Source organism: Lepisma saccharinum, chromosome 5 (genome assembly GCF_977018435.1).
Source record: "Lepisma saccharinum chromosome 5, izLepSacc3.1, whole genome shotgun sequence".
Taxonomy (NCBI): Eukaryota; Metazoa; Arthropoda; class Insecta; order Zygentoma; family Lepismatidae; genus Lepisma; species Lepisma saccharinum.
This window is the reverse complement of record NC_139233.1, coordinates 83,445,030-83,466,091: the sequence shown is the minus strand read 5'-3', so window position 1 is coordinate 83,466,091 and position 21,062 is coordinate 83,445,030. Positions and strand designations below refer to the sequence as shown.

Below are 21,062 nucleotides of genomic sequence, written 5' to 3'. Positions count from 1 at the left end.
CTGTTGCCAACTTTGCTCTTTTGGAGCCAGATCTGGCTCTTTCGTGCACTCGTTTGACTGTGAACTGTGGCACCCACCCTCTGCCCCACCACGATGCCACCACTGGCTCTGGTCAATAAAGACCAACCTTTGCCATGAGTGTACATTTTGCACGTGACGTGATATTCATATATAGGCTGCGTCACCCACCCCCTCTTTCCTCCCCAGGTATTTTTATATATAGCACTCTGGCTAAGGTGAAGATGACAATATTATTATCCGGGAATCCTTTATTTTTTGTTTCATATGAACATCATTGGGTTATTGAGATGGGTGATGCCGACAAATCCAGGTGGTGAAAACTAACAATAAATTGCAATCAATTTAAAGCTAACGGTAAAAGCAGCGCCCCCACCCCTCTGACACCTAAAATTACCCTAGGAGGCACTTTATGCAGCCTGCATTAATTCAGCTCCTTGAAAGTCATCTTTAGCTCTATTAATGGTGAAATGTAGCTCTTTTATGCACATCAGGTTTTGCAACACTGCCAGGATGGCCATATGAGGTAAGGAGAAATGCATTAGGTTTATGGGACCATTATTTTATTCATTCTGTCGGGAATATCAAACATCCAATGAAGTAGAAAAGTACATGTACGGAAAAAGGACACGTTGAGCTATGCCATAGTAATAGGAAGAGTCGAAACTCCCATTTGATTAGCCGTAACTTAATTATTCCCATAAGGAATACATGGGATTATTATTAATCATATTTTTCAAACATTGTGTCTAGCTTACTAATCAACTTGAAACACAGTTTCCACTTGCAACATGGAGAGAAGTTCATACTCTCTTGCATACTAAACCCTTTCTTAAATAGCAGTGCCCAATTCGACGATATTGAAATAAATGCACAACTAGTGCGTAATTGTCCCTCCTCGCCTTAAGAATACTTATTATTATGTAATTGTGAGTAATTCGCACACCCACAAGATATGAGATCTAATTTCATTAATCTGCACCAACATTTAGTGATAAAATGGATTTTATGACAATTCTTTTAGCATTCAGTTCATCTCATACTCTCCACTAGTGACATGGTTAAATTCCAAAAGTAATACTGGTAAAATAATGCCTAAATCATGAAAAGTTAACTCATTTTTAATTATCTGGCATAAATAGGACAGAAAAAGTGAAAAAATACCTTTGTTTACATTTTACATCCACATATTTTTCACAACCACCTGATAAGTCTGCCATCTGGTGGGGGGAATTGGAACCCCTTCCACAGACCTGCAAAAGCCACATGTGACCTCAGCCAGCCAATGAAAGGCTTCAAAGACTGTGACGTCACAGAGAAAATGGTCAGGTGCTTTATTATCTTCTGAGCTTGGCGTCCAAGCTCACTTATGTATTTTACCTGCTTGAGGACAGGTCGGAGGCTGTGCTGCCAGTAAAAACCAGTGCGTTAGTGGCTGCGTGGCCCGGGAACAATGGATTTACACAGGGAATAGGCGCCCATTGTCCATATAAAGTTTAATATGGACCAGGGTAAGTGCTAACATTGTGGAAATGGAAGCCAATGCCTTACTTGGAATTCTCAGTGTGGTTTTCGCCAGTTTAATGAAATATGTGCGTCCCATATCAAAATAGGGAAATCCAAACTGCATTGCATGCTAGATGGAACCATAGGAGCATCTTCCAAGAATCCATAAGCATCCATAGTTGTATTCGTGCCCCATCTAGTGCCAAGTATTGGGATGTGGTGTGCGAGTGTCGAAAAGTGTGTGCCCCCAGGTATGAGAGGTACTTTAAGGAAATGGCTGTTATGTAAGTACTAATTCTTTTGTGAATATATTTTCTGTTTCCTTTGTGTAATGGTGGTGTCCATGTTTGGTGGTGGCCATGCCACAGATTGTGCCAAATATTGAATAAATGTGTTGTTTCAGTGTAATTAACTTTGGTATCATTGACGTGAGCAGAAAGACTACGAAGCCCCTCTACCTACCGTTATAGAAGTTAGGCAAAAGTTCGTCTGTTGGCTAAAGGGTCTCCCACGGGAGACCACGTGCTGCATAGGGTCTGCATGTGGTAGCGTTAAGTTGCTCTTTGTAACATCAGCATTTCATTCTAAAACCCTCATACTTCACTGTGGAGTTTCTCGGAAACTTCATGCGAGTATTTGTTTTCCGTCGTCTATCAGGAAGATGTATCATGTTTTCACAACATGCAACAATTTTATGAGTATCCTAATTCTAAGCCTCTACAATTTATTTTCATGTTTTATACCCGTTTCATTGAAATTTTGTCATTTTTGCCAGTGTTTCATGCATTTGATAGTGTGGTTGGAGATGACTATTAATGAAAAATCAGTCAATCATTCAATATTTCATGTCCCCATTGTAAAAAATCCTTAGATAATACAGAAAAACGGTATGCAGCTTTGAATTCAACACACCAAAATTAGTTTAGAACGCTTACCCTCATTCAGCAAAACGAAAGTTTAATTTTGCAGGCTGTGTAAGTAACTAGTAAGTAAGCCAATTCACTTACAACCAATATAAATAAAATAGTAATACTAACATCCAAAAAACCTTTCATTATGTCAGCCATGCTCCTAGGTGTTGTAGCTGCTACAAACGTCAGTTGTGTATTTGATCTTGATTCACCATCCAAGCATGGAGAACGGATCTGAAAGAAAGTATATGTACATAGTACAAATTTCCGATTTTATTACCACATCAATCTGTATTACACGGATGATCATCCAAAGGCATTTGATCTTAATATGTTTCTCCAAAAGCACTATTACTGTAACTAAAAAAAATCCATGACTTCTCCAGGTTCTCCAGAAGAAGAACTAAAATTTTCCAAACCAAACCTTAGGGCAATTCGTACAATGAGCAAGTCTGGGAGATCATCACAATATCATAGCTAAACATTCACTGTCAGTATCTCACTTAACCAAGTTTTAGAATATTTACTTCACATGTGAAAGTAAACATGAGAAGGAAAACAAAAGTAAATGCTGGGTAGAGGGAGGGAATCAAGTATTGACTAATGATGGACAAAGAATTCTTTTACACAAAAAATCACAAGAATTATGATTGATTGATTGATTGATTTAGTTTATTTTACTTCGCGTTTTGTGCCTCTTGGCTAATTTGCAAAGATGGGGATGAGTGATGAAATGATGAAATTGATGAATGGACATTCACAAACAACCAAGCCCGACCAGGATTCGAACCCGGGACCCTTGGCGTCGCAGCGCGATGTGCTAACCACTCGGCCACAGGGTCGGGCACACGAAGAATTATGGCATAAATAGTATAATTATGGTACAATTGAGTAATATATGTAATTGCTCCTAATAAGTATCTGACAAACCCTCCTTGCTCTCCCCCCACCCCCCTCCAAGGAAGTGGTAAATTCCAATAGCCACTTTATAGTAGAGTTCTAGATGAACATAATTCAATTGATTGATTGAAGTTGAAATTTTGGGTGCATCAGCACTTAGGCTATTTTGGACCCATCACATTATACGGGGTCCAGCCCTTTACAATGACTAAAATATAACTAAATACCGTAAGTGTAATGTTGGAGGACTGAAATATTCTTACTTAGGTTAAAAGCTGAGGCTGTGAAGTGGTATCGTTGTTGCCTTGTAATCAAGGGGTCCCGCGTTCGATACCCAGTGGAGGCACATAGTGGTTCCCACTTTAAACTGCAGGCCCAGTCCCAATTAGCCTTACTGTGTATAAAGTAGACTTGAAACAATAAATCCATAATATAAAGGGGCACTCAGCACACATAAGCACAAAACAGAGAACAACACACACACACAGCTCTTCAAGGATTATACTGGCTGCAGTCCAGGGTGTACTATGTGAAAGTGAGGTTGACAATTGGATCTACTACATGGAAGGGTTCTCCCTTACACGCTGAACATAATTCAAAACATGAGCCATTTCCTACATTATAATTTATCCACAACAAATATAAAATTTCTTGCTTCTCCTTTCTTTCTTTGGTCAAACACCTAGTTTTAGTGCAATACTACAAAAAATTTAATTTTTTCCAGAAAAACAAGAAATTTCTGTGACTTTTTAAGAAAAAGTAAATTCAATGACTTTTAAGAAAAAAGTAAATTCCCTGACTTTTCCAGGATTGCCAAGTTTTCCAGACTGGCAGGCACCACGATTAAAAATACAAACAACATGTTAGATTTACAAAAACATGAAATGTGGGTGAAGGAAGGTTTGTAAGTGATGCCGAGAAAAAAGGGGGATGAAATGATACTGTTACATCACATTATCACTGCACATGACCTGACTACCTCTTTTAGCTTTCCATAATATTACTTCTTTTTAGGTTCTTATATTTTATTTTTCTCTTTAATACATTATACACTGAAAAATTAACTGTGCTAGTCATTCCTTACATGGATTTCAGTTCATCCCCTTCCCTTATATTTTCTCACTTTTAAAGTTTCCCATTTTATACTTCTTTTATTTCGGCTCCTAAAAACACAAAAATCGGGGTTCCACTGTATTATTGTATTCCGTCTTTATTATTTATTCTGCATTCTCAGTTCGTATGTGACATATGATGTACTGGATGGACACAATAACTGGGCACAGTAATCTGTAGTGTCTGTTTTATAAAAATAAATAAATTATGTTACAGGGAATAAAAAACACTGTTGATAATTAGAAGACGTAAGTGAGTACTAAAAAAATTTCCACGAAACTTACTTGTAAATGTTCTATCAATTTCGGTGGCCTCTGCCACCATCCACTTGGGAAACTCGAAGCTTCACTGTGGGGTTGACTTCCAGTTCCTGTTGTTTCCTCGCTTACCACTAGAGGTGCTGGTGCAACCAGTTCATCTGCTGCATGGGGTGCAACAACTCAAACCTATCACACGCAGCAGACAAACTGGTTGCATCAGCGCCCCTAGCAGTAAGCAAGGAAACAACAGGAACTGGAAGTCAACCCAAGAGTAAAGCATCGAGGTAACCCAAGAGTAAAGCATCGAGTTCCCAAGTGGATGGTGGGAGAGGCCACCGAAATTAATAGAACATTTACAAGTAAGTTTCGTGGAAATCTTTTTAATAAATAAATTAGTTATTCAAAATTGCAGACTAATGTTGCACAGTTTGATACTCATGAATATGGATTAACAAATTAAAGTTATGCAACCAGATTTTAATCAAATTGCAAAAACTAACACTCAATACATAATGAATTGTTCTGGAACACTCCCATTTCTTGAATACAGTGGAACCTCGATTTTACGTTTTTCAGGAGACGAAGTTAAAAAAAAAACTTAAAATGTGGGAAAATGTAAAATGTACATAATTTTGCTCTATTGGGACCACAAATGTAGAATGTATAATGCAGGCAAATGTAAAAACGGTGAATGTAAAATCTGGGTTCCACTGTATTTGCTTATGCAAATAGATTTAATTGGCATCAGAGTATTATACAAACCTGAAATCTTTTCAGAAAATGCGTAAGTTTCTCATTGAAGCTATCATCAAGTAATGTATCTGCTTCATCAAGGACTATATGAGATACCATTGACATATCATAAATACCTGAAAAAAATAAGAAAATATATTTAGCTTCTGAAATTAATTAGTTGCCTCTATCTGTATTCAATATTCAAATAACTAAATTTCATTAACATTTACTCGGAATCTGTTGCATATATTAAACAACACACATAAGAATAAGAGCAACCCTAGCTTTTGTCTGAAGCTTCCAAGGAGGTGTGTGGAATAGACTGGAAGGTGTCTCTTGGCCCAAAGAGAGGCTAAAAATATACCAAGCTAAAATGCAAGTGGTCGGTCACACGTGACACCACAAACCAAGAGAAGCAGATTTCTTGGAAATTGAAGCCCACACCTCGTCTTTCTCACTTGGGCATTCTGAATTGTACATGGGTTGCATGTCCTGATGTTTTAGCTTCCAAACAAAAGTTGTTGTTCAAGGTACATAGATCGAATACTCTAGGAGTTATAATAATTTCATGTGCACTATGCAAATTAGCAATTTTTTTGTTAAAAAGCAGAGTTCCACATATTGCCTCATATTTAACCTTGTATAACAGCCAGGAACATGAAAGAAGTTTCATTTCATTGCCAAACGTCCATTCTATGAAAAGAAGGCTAAAGTTTGCATCCTTTTCTCATAAGAGTGGGGAAACAGGGGGCAAAGTCCAGATTTTAATTTTTTTCATGGAAATTTAGTGGTGTACCCCCCCCCCCCCAACACCCTGACTTTCTCACTTGGGCATTCTGAATTGTACATGGGTTGCATGCCCTGATGTTTTAGCTTCCAAACAAAAGTTGTTGTCTGAGGTACATAAGTCGAATAGTCTAGGAGTTATAATAATTTCTTGTGCACTATGCAAATTAGCAATATTTTGATAAAATAGCAGAGTTCCACATATTGGCTCATATTTCACCTTGTACCTAGGTATGACAGCAGGAACATGAAACAAGTTTCATTTCATTGCCAAAGGTCCTTTTCTATGAAAAAAAGGCTAAAGTCCGTGCCCTTTTCCTATAAGAGTGGGGAAAGAGGGGGCAAAGTACAGATTTTTATTTTTTTCATGGAAATTTGAATGGGGTGTGACCCAACCCCATCTTTCTCACTTGGGCATTCTGAATTGTACATGGGTTGCATGCCCTGATGTTTTAGCTTACAAACAAAAGTTGGCCCAAGTAGAGAGGTTGAATAGTCTAGAGTTATAACGTATTTTCTCTGATAAGTGTGAGAAGAAGAAAATCGCTGGAAAATGCTTCGGCGAAACAGGGGTTACTTTCTGAAAACCCACCCAGCGGTATAAAGGTTACACTTGTACGTAGACAAATTAAAAGTAACAGGTAACAATATGCAAAATATTTAGAAAATTAATGATCATATTTTGATAATTTCTAAGGAAAGGGACATTTATAAGAGGGAGAATATGAAAACTCTTCTTCTGATAAATCTAATTACTTGTCGATATCACTTGGGATGTGTTTTTTCCACATAACTTCTCCAATACTCAATTACTTCCTACATGAGACAATAAGGTGAAATGAGAAATATTCGTGGCCCAACTGTGAGGTAAAATAGAGGTTGATTATTATTTATTTATTTTTTTTAAAAAGTCATGAAAACCCAACATCTCGTTTACAAATTCCTGGGCACTCCACTGCAAATCAACCAAGGATGATGTCATATTGCTGAGAGAACATTCGCGTTGACTATGTGAATTGTGGTTTCAGGCAGAGAGTGAGATGCTTGCCAATCGTTGAACTGCGCATGCTCAGCTCGCAGGCTTCTGTAAGTAAGACTGTTGAATCATACACGACATGGGCTATCCTGTCTGTGACCGAATTCTAAATTCCTTCCTATTCAATATTTAGAGTTAACAAGAAAACATAATGTTTCGTAGTTTCCAAAAACACCAGTTTAATTGTAATATTCTGTTTGAAATATTTTCTATGAATATGAGATAATATAGTGCAATATGGTTTGAAGGCATGAGTACGAGCATATAAGCAATAAATCAAGAAGGGCGGTGTGGTCCAGTCATTACAATACCTGCCCACCACACGAAGGGTCCCCAGTTCAATTTTCCCCATACAGCACTTTTTTATAAAACGATAGAATGCGAACTAATGTAAGTCTGTGAAATATGTATTGCGTATTTGATGACAAACGTTTTTAATTTTTAATATAAATTGCAAATTGTTTTGAAACGGCTCTATACAAAACTACTTTAATAAATTTGAAACCATAAAATGAGACGAATAAAATAAATGTAATAAGAAAAACAATAAACAGTGCATAATTGAGGTGCTCAGAATAATAACGGCAGATCCCAACCGACCTCGAATTTTGAGATATAAGTATGACGGTATACTGCTGCCACCTACCTTTCATATGCTGAAGTATCAAAAGAATTGGAATATGTCAAAACTCTCATATTCCACCTTCAAAAATCGTCCGTAAGGATAATGAAAATATTATCAGTGCAAAAATGACATATCACGACTGTGTGTGCTTTTGTTTATGTCCACTACGAGTTTGGTGGTGTTGTAGACAATATGGCAACGTCCGTGACTGAGTGTGTTGTTATTCCAGAATCTCCGCAAAAAAGCTAAAAAACGAGTCAAAAACTCAACTGAATGGGTAATAAACAAACGGAAGTTATGCAGAAACAGTGGCAAGTCATATCTAACAAAAACTTTAACTGTGGTTCCAGAAAAAAGACGTCTACCATTAGAGAAGTGCTGTAACATTCCTGATTTAACTTGCGTGTTTCAACGTTTGTCTGGCGATGTGAAAGACATTGTTTTAAAGTTTTATGGCCTTGGTGATTGTAATAAGCAGAACACCTATTTGTTTAATTTAATCGAGAAAAATGAACCTCGAAAGTCATACAAAAAGGACAGAATAATCAGAGACGAAAATAGATGCAAGTTTACCTGTAAGTATCATGTTACGGTGAAGAATGAAGCTATTGAGAAGAAGAAAAGGAAGATGCAGTGTGTGTATTGCCCCAACCAATGGTGTGATGTCATTGAAGCAGCAAGAGTAAAAAATAAAAAAAGAGTAAAAATCTTGTTCATGATGGGATGGTGTTGATGTTGAAGAAGAATGTGAAAGTTGGGGAATGGAGCTGGATTAATACAACATGTTAAATAAAGGTAAACTCAATAAATATATTTTACCCCATTTTATCCTAGTAAACATCACAAAATCTGTGAAACTATTAACCACAATGGTTCAAGAATTTGCAGATAAACTTGAAAAACCATATTTAAAAGAACCTAAAAAAATTACGTCATAATGTTAAAAATCTCCTGAGTTTTGAAATTAAACAGATAATGTCATTTTTCTCAAAATGAACTTTGGTTGGGATCTGCCATTATTATTCTGAGCACCTCAATTTAAAACTAGTGTTTGCATGGAATTGATGGAACTATATTTTATGCTTAGTGCATCATTGGTTTACTGTGCTATTAAATGTTGCCTCTAAATCCAAACACAGATGAAAGTGTAAATGCTGGATTTGTTAGTAACCCAGCGTCAAGCTGTCATTTCAAAAAGTGACGTTTCTTTCAGTTTGCGATTTATATTCCTTCAGTTTCTATTAAAAAAATAAAGGATTTATATTGATTCATACTTTAAAAGATTGTGTAGTTTCAGGCATTGTATACATGCAGTGAGCGAAGAAGATATCGACTTTATATCACTGCACTCATCATTCCCTATCCACATACAAACGTTTCTTAAAAATTGTAAAACTATCATTACCTCCCCCCCCCCCCCGACAACCACATCCCTTGCTTACAAAATTACTCGTCTCCCCATTGCAAGGAAGTTTTGATTGTGAATCCACGTGATTGAACCAATGTGTGACGTCATATATAGTTTCGTGGATGCTACACGTTGAGGAAGAGATCACACTTCCACGACCCTTTTGGTAACGTCCTATTGCAGCGATCAAGGAACTAACTTCCTGTGTGTGAATTGTATCCCGGGCAAAACAGGCTTTTCTGTGCATGATCCCTACTGGCCTACACTTCCCTTAAATACCTAAAATTGCATTTATTGTTGAATAACATATACTGCTGGACAAAAAAAACCGGACACTTGCATTTTTTGTGATAACGCAATGGGTCGATAAAAGCTCTGGTACAAGGGCTAACTAAATGTTGCAGAAACTGAATTAAGTACGAATGCATAAACAAAGTCCGAGCCTATGAATGGTGCATATGGTACTACATGATCTGCCGAACATTCTGTAATATACCTGCGAGCTGTTATTGCAATTCAGATGTCAAATATTAAAGTGTCCGGTTTTCATTGTCCAGCAGTATATAATGTCGTATAATAGGTTGTTTTTTTTTTTTTTTACAGAAGCCTAAGTGGGCAAATGAAATGCTTTGTGAACACGACGTTGTGGTCAAGTCGGTATGATAACTTCTCAACATGCCAAAGGTCCTGGGTTCGCCTCTCCTCAAAGACAGATCTTTTTTACAGTGCAGTGCCAACTAGTATATACCTAGGATGGAATTAATTACACATATCGGCACGACTGTTATTTTTTAATAAAAATGTAATGGGTTTGAGAGTAGCTACTCGATATTAATGTGGAAATGCATGTGAACAATACATACAGTTCTTGCTTTGCAAATCACGCAAGATCAAGAAGCAGTGGAATGTTAATGTGGAAATTCTTAGCAGCCACATCAAAAATTCCAGCTTTTTATATATATATATTATTACTGCAATAATTACCGTGGAATTTCTCTACTCTCAACAACATATAAAATATTATCTAACGTTCTTTTAACAAGACTAACCCCATATGCTAATGAAATTATAGGTGATTATCAATGTGGATTTAAAGGCAACAGATCAACTACAGATCAAATTTTTCACATCAGACAGACACTTGAAAAAAAGTGGGAATATAATCAAAATGTCCATCAGCTATTCATTGATTTCAAAAAAGCATATGATTCGGTCAAAAGAGATAAATTATATAATATATTAGTAGAGTTTGGAATACCTAAGAAGCTTGTTAGAATGATAAAAATATGCACCAGTGAAACAGAAAGTAAAATTCGTGTGGGTATTAATATGTCTGACAAATTTACAATTCATGATGGGTTAAAACAAGGAGATGCATTATCTCCATTGCTCTTTAATTTTGCCTTAGAATATGCTGTTAGGAAGGTAAACGAAACTAAAGAAGGACTAAAATTAAATGGTGTGACTCAGTTGTTAGCATATGCAGATGATGTAGACTTACTGGGGGATGATGTGAATACAATTAAGAATAATGCTAAAATATTTTTCAAAACTGCTAAAGAGATAGGTTTGGAAGTTAACAAAGAGAAAACTAAATATATGCTTACAGGCCGAAACCAAGTGTTAGGTAATAATCAAAATCTAATTATTGATAACAACTCGTTTGAACCAGTTTCCAAATTCAAATACTTAGGAGTAATATTAACAAATGAAAATTATATTAAAGAGGAAATAAAAAGTAGGCTTAATTCAGGAAATGCATGTTACTTCTCTCTTCATAAACTTTTGTCTTCTCGTTTAATATCTAAGAATCTAAAAGTTAAAATAAACAAAACAGTAATTTTGCCTGTAGTATTATATGGGTGTGAAACTTGGTCCCTTACATTGAAAGAGGAACATAAATTGAGAGTATTTGAAAATAGGATCCTTAGGAAAATCTTTGGACCTAAAAGGGATGAGGAGACAGGTGAGTGGAGAAGGTTACATAATTTAGAACTACATAATTTGTATTCATGTCCAGACATTATTAGAATAATTAAATCAAGAAGACTTAGGTGGGCAGGCCATGTGGCACGAATGGGAGAGGAAAGAGGAGTTTTCAGGATTCTTGTTGGGAAACCTGATGGTAAGAGACCAGTAGGAAGGCCAAGACGAAGATGGAGGGACAACGTCGAGATGGACCTAAGGGAAATCGGTAGGGATGGAAAAGAGTGTATAGATCTTGCTCAAGATAGGGACAGATGGAAGGCCTGTGTTGCTGCAGCCATGAACCTTCGGGTTTAAGAAGGCTAGAGAGTTAGTTAGTTAGTTAGTTTATATATATATATATATATATATATATATATATATATTGGTTGAGTTATGAATAGAATTTCAATTTTTAAAACTAAAAATAGCTAAGAACATATTAGGTTATATGAGTCGACAGAATTAGTCCAGATCTTAACATTATAATTGTGTTGTAAAATCTGTAGCTGTATATAAGAATCCGACTGAGGGACGGCATGGCATGGGTTCGAGTCTGCCTGGGTTCAATAGCTGGGATACAGGCAGTCGGGAGATAGGCCAAGGCCCTTTGAGGTCTGGGTTATTTATTATTTACTATTTATTTAAGAAGGAGAAATCTAAGGTGCTTTTCGAAATTAGCAGGTGAAATCAAGGATTAAAAATGCATGTGGTATGCACTTCCCACATCCCATTATCCCATGTATTCAAGATTCTGTGGACACAGATATTAAAAAAATCACTGTATAAATGCGGATTCGAACACACGCATGTTGGTGCCTCATTGGCAAATAATAATAATAATAATAATAATAATAATAATAATAATTCTCTAACCAGATCCTTCAGATTGTGAAGCCGTAACACTAACCACTCACCTACACCTTCTATTCTCAAGTATTTATTTACTTACCAATAGAAGGTAAGTTTTCAAATTGTTTCGCTACTGGCGACGTGAATATCTTCTCGCTTATTTTCTTTCAGATGTAGTTGTTTTTCCAGACCGATACATTTTTTTACCTCTTGCCACCCACGGAGATCCTTATTATTGAAACATAACTCCCAGAAAAGAGAATATGTTAGTTTCAAAAAACTTGAAGTGGGAATGGTGTTCAGTCACACATTTGACCTTAATATTTTTCATATTTAAAGTTTTGCTTTCAACGCCACCATCAGCCAAGCATTTTCTTTCTGGACAGATAGTACACAATATATCACAAATACAAGTATGTGATAATTTATTTGTATATTACATACTCATACCCACATAACAAGCTCTTGTAGACATGGAACCAGAGAATATAAACTTCTTCACTCCTCCTTCTTATTCTGAAGCTATCACGTTTGTGGATCTTGGGCAGAAGGTAGAAAGTAGGGTTGGCCAGGATTACTGTGGATATTGCAGAGGCCATCAGGCCCTCAGGAGGGACTCGGTTGTGGACGAAATCTTGGATTATGCTGAGATATAGGATCGATAGGTCAAACAGTGGTGGATTTGTAGGTGGAGAGTCTGCCGGAAGGCAAGTAACTTTGGTCAGGTAATCATGAGAATTCATGACGACCATATTGGACCTCTTGTCAACTGGAATTTGATGTCATGGCTGTTATGGAGGTCTAGAATAACTTTTGTTGGAAGGGGGTGAAATTTACTGTGAAGGTCATCTAAGAATATGCTGTCATAAACTGAGGAAGTAATTGCAGTTATGTACCTTTCAAGAGGGTGGTTGGTACACAGGGAAAGATGGGGAATTGATTGGAAGAAGCTGTGGGAGAGAATCTGAGGCTTCAGGAGATGCTAGAAATCTTTCTAATCTTCGAATCCACAAGCTGCATTTCAGATGTGGGTAAAAGATATCTGAATTTTAAGAAAGACATCACAGTTTATTAAAAACACACAAGTGAAAACTCCTAGTGCTGTGTTCAGCTACAAAGTAATCAAATACAATTAGACTTAAAGACCCACGTTTCACCCATCTGGTGTGGACCTTGTCAAGCAGTAAAAAAGAGAAGAAGAAGACTGAAACACTCTTACATCAGTCAGCCAAAGAAAATTCAAAGCAATTTTTGGCTGACTGGCATTCTTCACTTACCTATTTTATTTAAACCATACTGACATTGTTCAAGAAATGGACAAAATATCATTTTATTGGTGTGTTGTTTTATCATGCCATTTTTTAGTGTGATTTTATCTGACTTACTGCATGTGGGATTCTGCAGTACTGATTTCCATATGACAAATAGATAACCTGCTAAGCAGAGGCTACTCACCTGCCGTAGTAAATTTACTAAGGGCACCCAACGTGCTCACAAGAATGTCAATTTCTTCAAAATAAGCATTTAGAATGCTTCTCTTTGTTCTTCCTCCTACAAGCAGTCTGGGTGAAATGGGGAGATTCATCGCAAACTCCTTTGTAATGTCCTGAAGCAGAAAGCCGAACATATACAGTTCATTGTATAATATGGTATCAGAAAAAGCAACATCTTGGTCACAAATAATCAGAGTAAATCGATACAGAAACACATTATACCTGAATACTCTGGTTCTTAACAAATGGAATGTATACTCAAGTAGAGAAATTTATGTTTACTTAGTCAGTTACATTTAACATTACAGTGGAACATCAATTATATATTCTTTATTTATTGAAATTTCCAGTACAGCAGAAGCCATTTTAAACCAGTAAGAAACAACAGTAAAATAGTACACTAGCGTTAAAAAAAACATACAAAATAAGATAAACAAAAATAAACAAGCCAAAACAGTACCAAGGTACACAGATTATTTTCACAATGCATTACTTCTGTACAATTTTTTCTACGTTGGTGATAAAAGACGAATATGAAATGAGTTTGAGATGATGTCAAATTGGTTTGGAAGCCTGTGGAATAATGAACGTTGTATGAGTGAGAGTCTGGGAGTTGCAGTGTGGAAAGTTTCCATGCTTCGTGTTTTATGTCTAGGCACTCTGAGGGAGAGTTTGTGGAGTGGGATGCTGCATCTTAAGTATCCATTTATGATCTTATGTAGTAATTTCATATCTGCAACGTATCTACGTGATTCTGGAGTATTAATGTGCAGATTTACAAGCAGATCTCTCTCTTAGGCAGGTGTCTATATCGAACAATGGAGAGGAAAAAGCTGAGAAACACTATCGATCTTGAAGGTATGAGAAGGGGCAGCCATGTTCCAGATGGGTAAACAGTATTCTAGAATGGGGGACACAAATGTTTTGAAGTAAATTGAAAGTGCTTTCAGGTTATAGATTACAGTGAATCTGTAAAGTAGGCCTAGCATACATATTGCCTTTTTTGTGATATTTGAGATGTGGTTTTCGAAAGTGCATTTTCAATCTATGAGGATACCTAGATCTTGGTGTTGTTCTTTTGTTAGAGAGATGTCGATGAGTGTATATATATATATACCTTCAAGAATGTTTTGCTTCAATGAAATTGTTACGTAAGAGCATTTTGAAGGGTTTATGAACAGTTTCTATTGCTTACACAATTCAGAGAATATGTTTATGTCATTTTGGAGAAGTTGGATGTCTGATGGCTGTTTATTTCTCTAATAATCTTGCAATCATCGGCGAACATTAGAATTGTGCTTAAGATGAGGGAACTAAAGAGGTCTGTGAGATCATCCAGATATAATACAAATAATACAGAACCAAGAACGCTTCCTTGCGGCACACCAGATATAACAGGAAGCCAGTTAGAATGAGTTCCAGGAAGTATGACGCGTTGTTGTCTATTTCTTAGATAGTCTCTCACTATTTCTAACGTGTTTCCAGTGATGTTAAATCTGTTAGCTAATTTATGCCCTAAATAATGGTGATCCACTGAATCAAAAGCTTTGGACAGATCAAAGTACACAACATCCAATTCATTACGATTCCAGGGAACTATCACTTATAATGTAGGGAAAATGTACAATCCAGGAAAATTTCAAAACATTTTTTGCTTCATGATGGATGCGGTAAACGTGGTTTAAGTATTATATGCATGAAGATTTGTGTTTCCACGTTGCACGATTGGATACCCTTCAAGAGATACTACCTACCCAAACTTGCCTCTCCAGGTGTCTACAAGGCCACATGCCAATGCCACGACAGCTACATCAGCAGGACATCCGTATTGTTCAAGAACGGATCGATGAACACTTAAAAGATGCCAAAAAAGACACACCAGGATCAGGCCTTTCACAGCACCTCCACACCAGAAACTACTCCATATCCTCCACATCCATACCTCACCCAACTGGCTCTATCACAGAAAACACCATAAAAGAAACCCATGCCATCATCTAACAGAAACCAGCACGAAACCTAGACAATGGACAGTCACACCCAACTTGGCATTCCATCCTTCAAAAAATCCCATGCAGCCCCTTGCTCAACCATTCTGCACCCACACAAAGAACAGGAACTACACCACACTGAGCAACACAACACAGCAGATGGTCCAGCCCCCAACTACGACCTGGCAATGCCACCTGACGATGGAAAGCAGAAAGTTCAACAGATGACACAAGCCAGGAAACACACACACCAGCACCGCCAAATGGGAGAAAATGCAACTACCACCACACGGGAATAAACAAATAAGTAGTATGCTACCATCTCCGCTCCAGATGCCATACCCTTAGCGAATGAAGGCAGTGAACCTTCAAAATTAATTGGAAAAATCTATCCAATCATGTAATGCACAAACATAAATCTTCACCATGTAATTTTTTGCTACTTTGGGACCAGAACAGTAAAACATAATTAAAGTAAAAAATGTTCAATCTAGGAACATGAAATCAGGATTTCACTGCTCTTGGTGAAATATTTCAATTATTGCTTTGTTTTTAAATATATAATAATTAAACTAAACTAATAAATTATACAGCATTATGTGCATGCATAATGTTTTTGATGGGACAAACCAACAAACAATTATATCTCATATGTAATATGCAGTACAATTCAGGTTCAAGAAATGGCTATCTTAGGGGTAAAGCTGTTGCTATGCCGATCAAGAGCAAATTACATCATAGTTATTCAATGAGTCACCTGTTGATATGTGGACCAAGAGGAGAATATTGTCTTGTGTATACAACGAGTCACCAAACCATGCCAGCCCCCACCCCCTCCCCTTCCTCCACTGTGTTTAGCATCCCAAAGCTTTCACTTCTGTAACCACGTTGTTTATTCTGTAGTAGAAGAAGCAGTGCTCAGACATAATGTTAAATACAATTTACTTACAGCAATTTGAGTCGCCAACTCACGGTTTGGAGATAGCACTAAAGCCAGGGGAGAATTCAGTTTAGTTTTTCCATTTAACATGGCTTTTTGGTGAAGAACTTGTTGGATTAAAGGTGCAAGGTACGTTAATGTTTTCCCACAGCCTGTTTCTGCTGTTATTAGGGTGTCTGCTCCTGTTAGAACTTGAGGAATTCCCAGCACCTATAAAGGGAAGTACATAAATAAAATTTCAATGAAACAATAGTTTCTAGAAACTTCAAAAACTAAACGTCATCAAGTAAATTATGATACTGAGGAATAACACAAACATTGTTACCCTTCTGGTATGCATTGCTTCCTTGTGAACTGTAAGATTAAATTACTCTCATAATACTAGTTGATTCGACCATTCCAGCTGCTGTTAGACATAGAGACCTGATGGTATAATTTCAGTACTATATAACAAATCCATTTTACTTCCTTAATGCTGAAATTATGGCAGAATTTCAGATCCCACTGTAAACTGTAGGTCCAGTCCCGACCCAATTAGCCTATCTGTAGATAAAGAGGACTTGAAACAACAACAAATCAATCAAAAAAACAACAACAATATTTATATTAACAATACCATGACATCTAAATCTGCCATTTTGATGTTTCAGTTGTAGATTTATCTAGGAAAAACAGAGAATCGGACAGACAATATCCTGGTGGCTTTTATTATCAATAAGTTCCAGTCCTTGGTTTGACTTTGACCAAGAATTGTTTGCCTTAATCATTATAGCACGTCTGCATTATTATTTATGATTTCTTCATTCCTTCCTCCAAATTGTTCTTTGGAGGAAGCCGAGTCTCACAACACAATGAAATCTGTAGTTCTCTCTCTCACTCTCTCAGTAAATCTCACAAGATTTAGTATTTCCTCCTTCTGGTAATGTGTTGAGTGAAATAACTTATAATTGTTTGTTCAGAGAAACAGAATACTTTAAAATGGACATTTTCGCTAAAAAGCCAGAAAAGTTTGGCAAATAATGGGTAAGAACAACAAGTCATCGAGCAACGAAAAAGTATTTTTTTCTGAACCACCACCACCAATAATAGAATGATTTAAATGTACATTTTAACTTTACAAAATGAACTTGTTTTCAAACAGAATTATGCCTTCATAAAGGATCATCCTCTTCTACATTTTTTCCCCACTTTCAGTACTAGGATACAAAATCCTGCATATAAAGAGTACCACTGCACATAATACAATAGAATCTTAGTTCTACATCCTGCTTTGTACATCTTCTTTTCTTGCTGTGACAAAAAATTAAATTTTGCACTGACATGCCATACATCTGAAATATTTTTTTTGTCAAAGCTTCAAAAAAGAATTTGAATTAGAGCTTACTGCTGCTTGGAAAACATGTGGAAAAGTGGATGTATCAGTCTAATATGATGTTAACATTTTCAATCATGTAATTAGAAATAAACTTCTGATATGCACAGAATTAATCAAAATGCAGGTGGAAAACAGATTCAACCATAGTTTTCATTTGTCTAGGTTCAAACTATGGTTGAACCACAATCTTCTGCCTACTCTGTAAATGAGTTTTCCAGGAAATAGAGAATACACACCTGAATATTTGTAGGTCTTGTAAATCCCATTTTCTCCAATTTATCTACAATCATGGGATCCAATCCAACAGCAGAGAAACTTTCGCTGGAATTTTCAGATGAATCCTTTACTGCTGGATTCTGTTTCGAGAGAATAAATGATGTATAAATATAGAAGCCATAAGCAGAAAATAGACAAGCTCATATCATAATTAATTGAAAAAGTGAATATAAGTACAGTGCATTTTAAAAGTCCTGCAGGATTCTAAAAAGCTATAACTTTAAAGTAATAGGTTTATTACAACAAAAATATTGTTTCTCTACATGGAGGTAAATTTAAAAGTTTGTCCTTACCACACTGGTGAATGACGTGTTTGCAGCTGATCATATGATTCCAGGATGACATTGATGCAGGAATAAGTTCAGTGCCTGTTATGGCTTGCAGAGTTAAAACCTTGTGTTTTGGTGCGGAGAAGCTTCTAAACAAAGTTTGGAAAAATACCTCCAGTGGAGACAAGTATCCGGAGATGATACGAAAAGTTTACGGCTACAGAAAGCGTAGCAGATAAGCCACATGGTGGGAGGCCAAAAACAAGTGACAATGTGGTGAATGCAGGAGAACATGCAACAGAGTCCAATGAAATCTCTCAAATGAAGCTCCTTTTAACTGGGAATGGCAAGGTCTATATTACACAGTATCTTACGCAAGAAAGTGAAAGTCAGGTTCTACAAGTTGAGATTTGTGCAGTGACGTGCGGTGATGTCATGTGAAGTGACATGCGGTGACGTCAACACTTGGGGTAGCAATCAGTGGCATGCCCAAGTAGGGTTGATGGTGTTTAACCCCCAACTTTAGGGCCCAGTATTTCTAATAATAATAATTAAAAAAACGTGACAGGCGGGAATAGATTGCAAATTGAGGAATGACTACTAAAAAAAATTACTTCTATTTTGATTGATTGATTGATTTGGTGTATTAAGTCCACTTTTTGCACAGTAAGGCTAATTAGGACTGGACCTACTGTTTAAAGTGGGATCCAAACATCTATGTGCTTCCACCGGTTATTGAATCTGGGACCCCTTGGTTCAATTTGACAACTAAGCCAGAAATCATGGGTTCGAATCCCGGCCAATCCACGGGTGTTCTTTGTGTGAGTCCCTTCATCAATTTTATCCTATCATCTTCGTGATTAGCCAAAAGTGGCAGAAAAGCAAAGTAAAATAAATCAACCAAATCAAACAATGGTTTGATTTGATTTTTGTTACTTAGCATCGCTTTTTGTCACATTTGATTAATTGCGATGGTGATATGATGAAATTGATGAAGGGACAACACAAAGAACACCCATGCCAGTTTGGGGTTAGAACCCGCAACCCATACTGTCGTAGCTCGCTGTGATAACCACTCTCCCACGGACGTCTGTTGACAACAAAGACAAGAGAAAAATGCTAACCATTTAGATACGTGGGTATCGGTAAAGCAAACTGCATTTTTCCTCCGTGGTATTTTTCAATTGGATTTTTGAAACACCATCTTTGTACATGTCTTTGATTCATGTTCCTTGAAAAAAAAAAGCATTGATTGATTTCTCTAATTCCTCCATCTCACAATGTCGTTACTAAAGGATCTAGGTTTGAGCCCTGGCTGTGTATGAGTGTCTTTAGTCTTGTATCCACCCTTCACCTGTTTAATTGAATCTACGTTCATTGTCATGGCAGAAATTAGGTAAAGTGATGGAAAAGCAACGTTTAAAAACATAAAAATAATGTCTTCCCAGTGCATCTGCAGGCACTGCAAAATCAGGAGTCCAGAGTTCTCTGTTCATGATTGCCCATCATGACTTCCATAAGCTCATTAGCTACTTATTATGGCGACTAAATCTATATATTCATAATCGGGAAAAGAGAGACGTGGTAGTATATAAATACGGAGAAACTAGTACTCACTTTTATCGGCGAAGCTGTTTTTAATTTTTCCATTAATTTCAGGGGGTCGAGGTGCAACCCAGGGTAAGGTGAAGTGAACATAACCTCTCCCTTGCCAAGACCGCAGTGCTTGTTCGATGAACACATCCTTCTCGAGGTGACCCTGATTTCGCAAAACACTGTGGATCTAAACTGGGAAGTCGATAAAAATCCATGAAGAGGGGCAGCAGCCTCTTCAGTACTGGCCTAGAGTAGATGAGGACATCAGTCCAAAAGAGTCTAGAACCAGACAGTCACAGGCGGAGTTCGAGCAACAGAACGGCTCTGACACTGCGAGGGAGTAAACCCTCCAAACTGGCAGGCCGGAAAGCCATAAGAAGGCAGCCCCTTCATTCGGCTAGACTCACCGTAGGGCTAATAACCCACGTGACGTCGAAATTCATTTTATTCAGAGAAAACATAAGATAGGTGCCGGACAGATCAAATGCAAACGACAAGGCAAGAAAAGGAAAATGAGTATTGGAACATGGAATGTAACCTCTCTGACAGGAAAAGAATGTGAGATAATAGAAGAAATGGAAAAATACAAGATTAAAATCTTAGGCATAAGCGAGACCAAAAGGAAAGGATCAGGAGAGATGCTGATGAATAAGGGATATACCTTAATAATATACCTTAATATTCTCAGGAGTAGATAAGAAAGCAAGAGCAAAAGAAGGTGTAGGTATAATATTTGAAGAAGAATGTACAAAGAAAATAGTAAATTGGGAACCAATTACATCAAGAATAATAAGAGTACATATGGAAATGGAGGAGAAGATATAATTTATTCAGATCTATGCACCTACAGAGGATTCAAATGAATGTGAAAAAGATATTTTCTATGTCAACTTACAGGATACTATAAATAAGGACTTTGCCAGACATGTGATCATCATGGGAGACTGGAATGCCAGAATTGGAAATGAATCAGAGAAGAGGAACGAGTGTATGGGAAAGCATACAGC

The 21,062-nt window shown here is 37.0% G+C and overlaps 2 protein-coding genes across 2 annotated transcripts in view; one reads left to right on the top strand and one right to left on the bottom strand.

Annotated features, from left to right (window-relative positions):
- LOC145987919 (uncharacterized) overlaps nucleotides 1–21,062 on the top strand; it is a 341,487-nt gene that overhangs the window by 180,961 nt on the left and 139,464 nt on the right. The gene's annotated exons all lie outside the window — the stretch shown is intronic.
- The window catches only part of Dbp21E2 (putative ATP-dependent RNA helicase Dbp21E2), an 87,537-nt gene that overhangs the window by 30,244 nt on the left and 36,231 nt on the right, over nucleotides 1–21,062 (bottom strand). The window contains exons 5-9 of the mRNA XM_083122722.1: nucleotides 18,151–18,270; nucleotides 16,549–16,749; nucleotides 13,571–13,721; nucleotides 5,471–5,577; nucleotides 2,562–2,669 (exon numbers count right to left, since the gene is read on the bottom strand). Coding sequence (XP_082978848.1) covers nucleotides 2,562–2,669; nucleotides 5,471–5,577; nucleotides 13,571–13,721; nucleotides 16,549–16,749; nucleotides 18,151–18,270 — 687 coding nt within the window. The remainder of the gene's footprint in view (nucleotides 1–2,561; nucleotides 2,670–5,470; nucleotides 5,578–13,570; nucleotides 13,722–16,548; nucleotides 16,750–18,150; nucleotides 18,271–21,062) is intronic.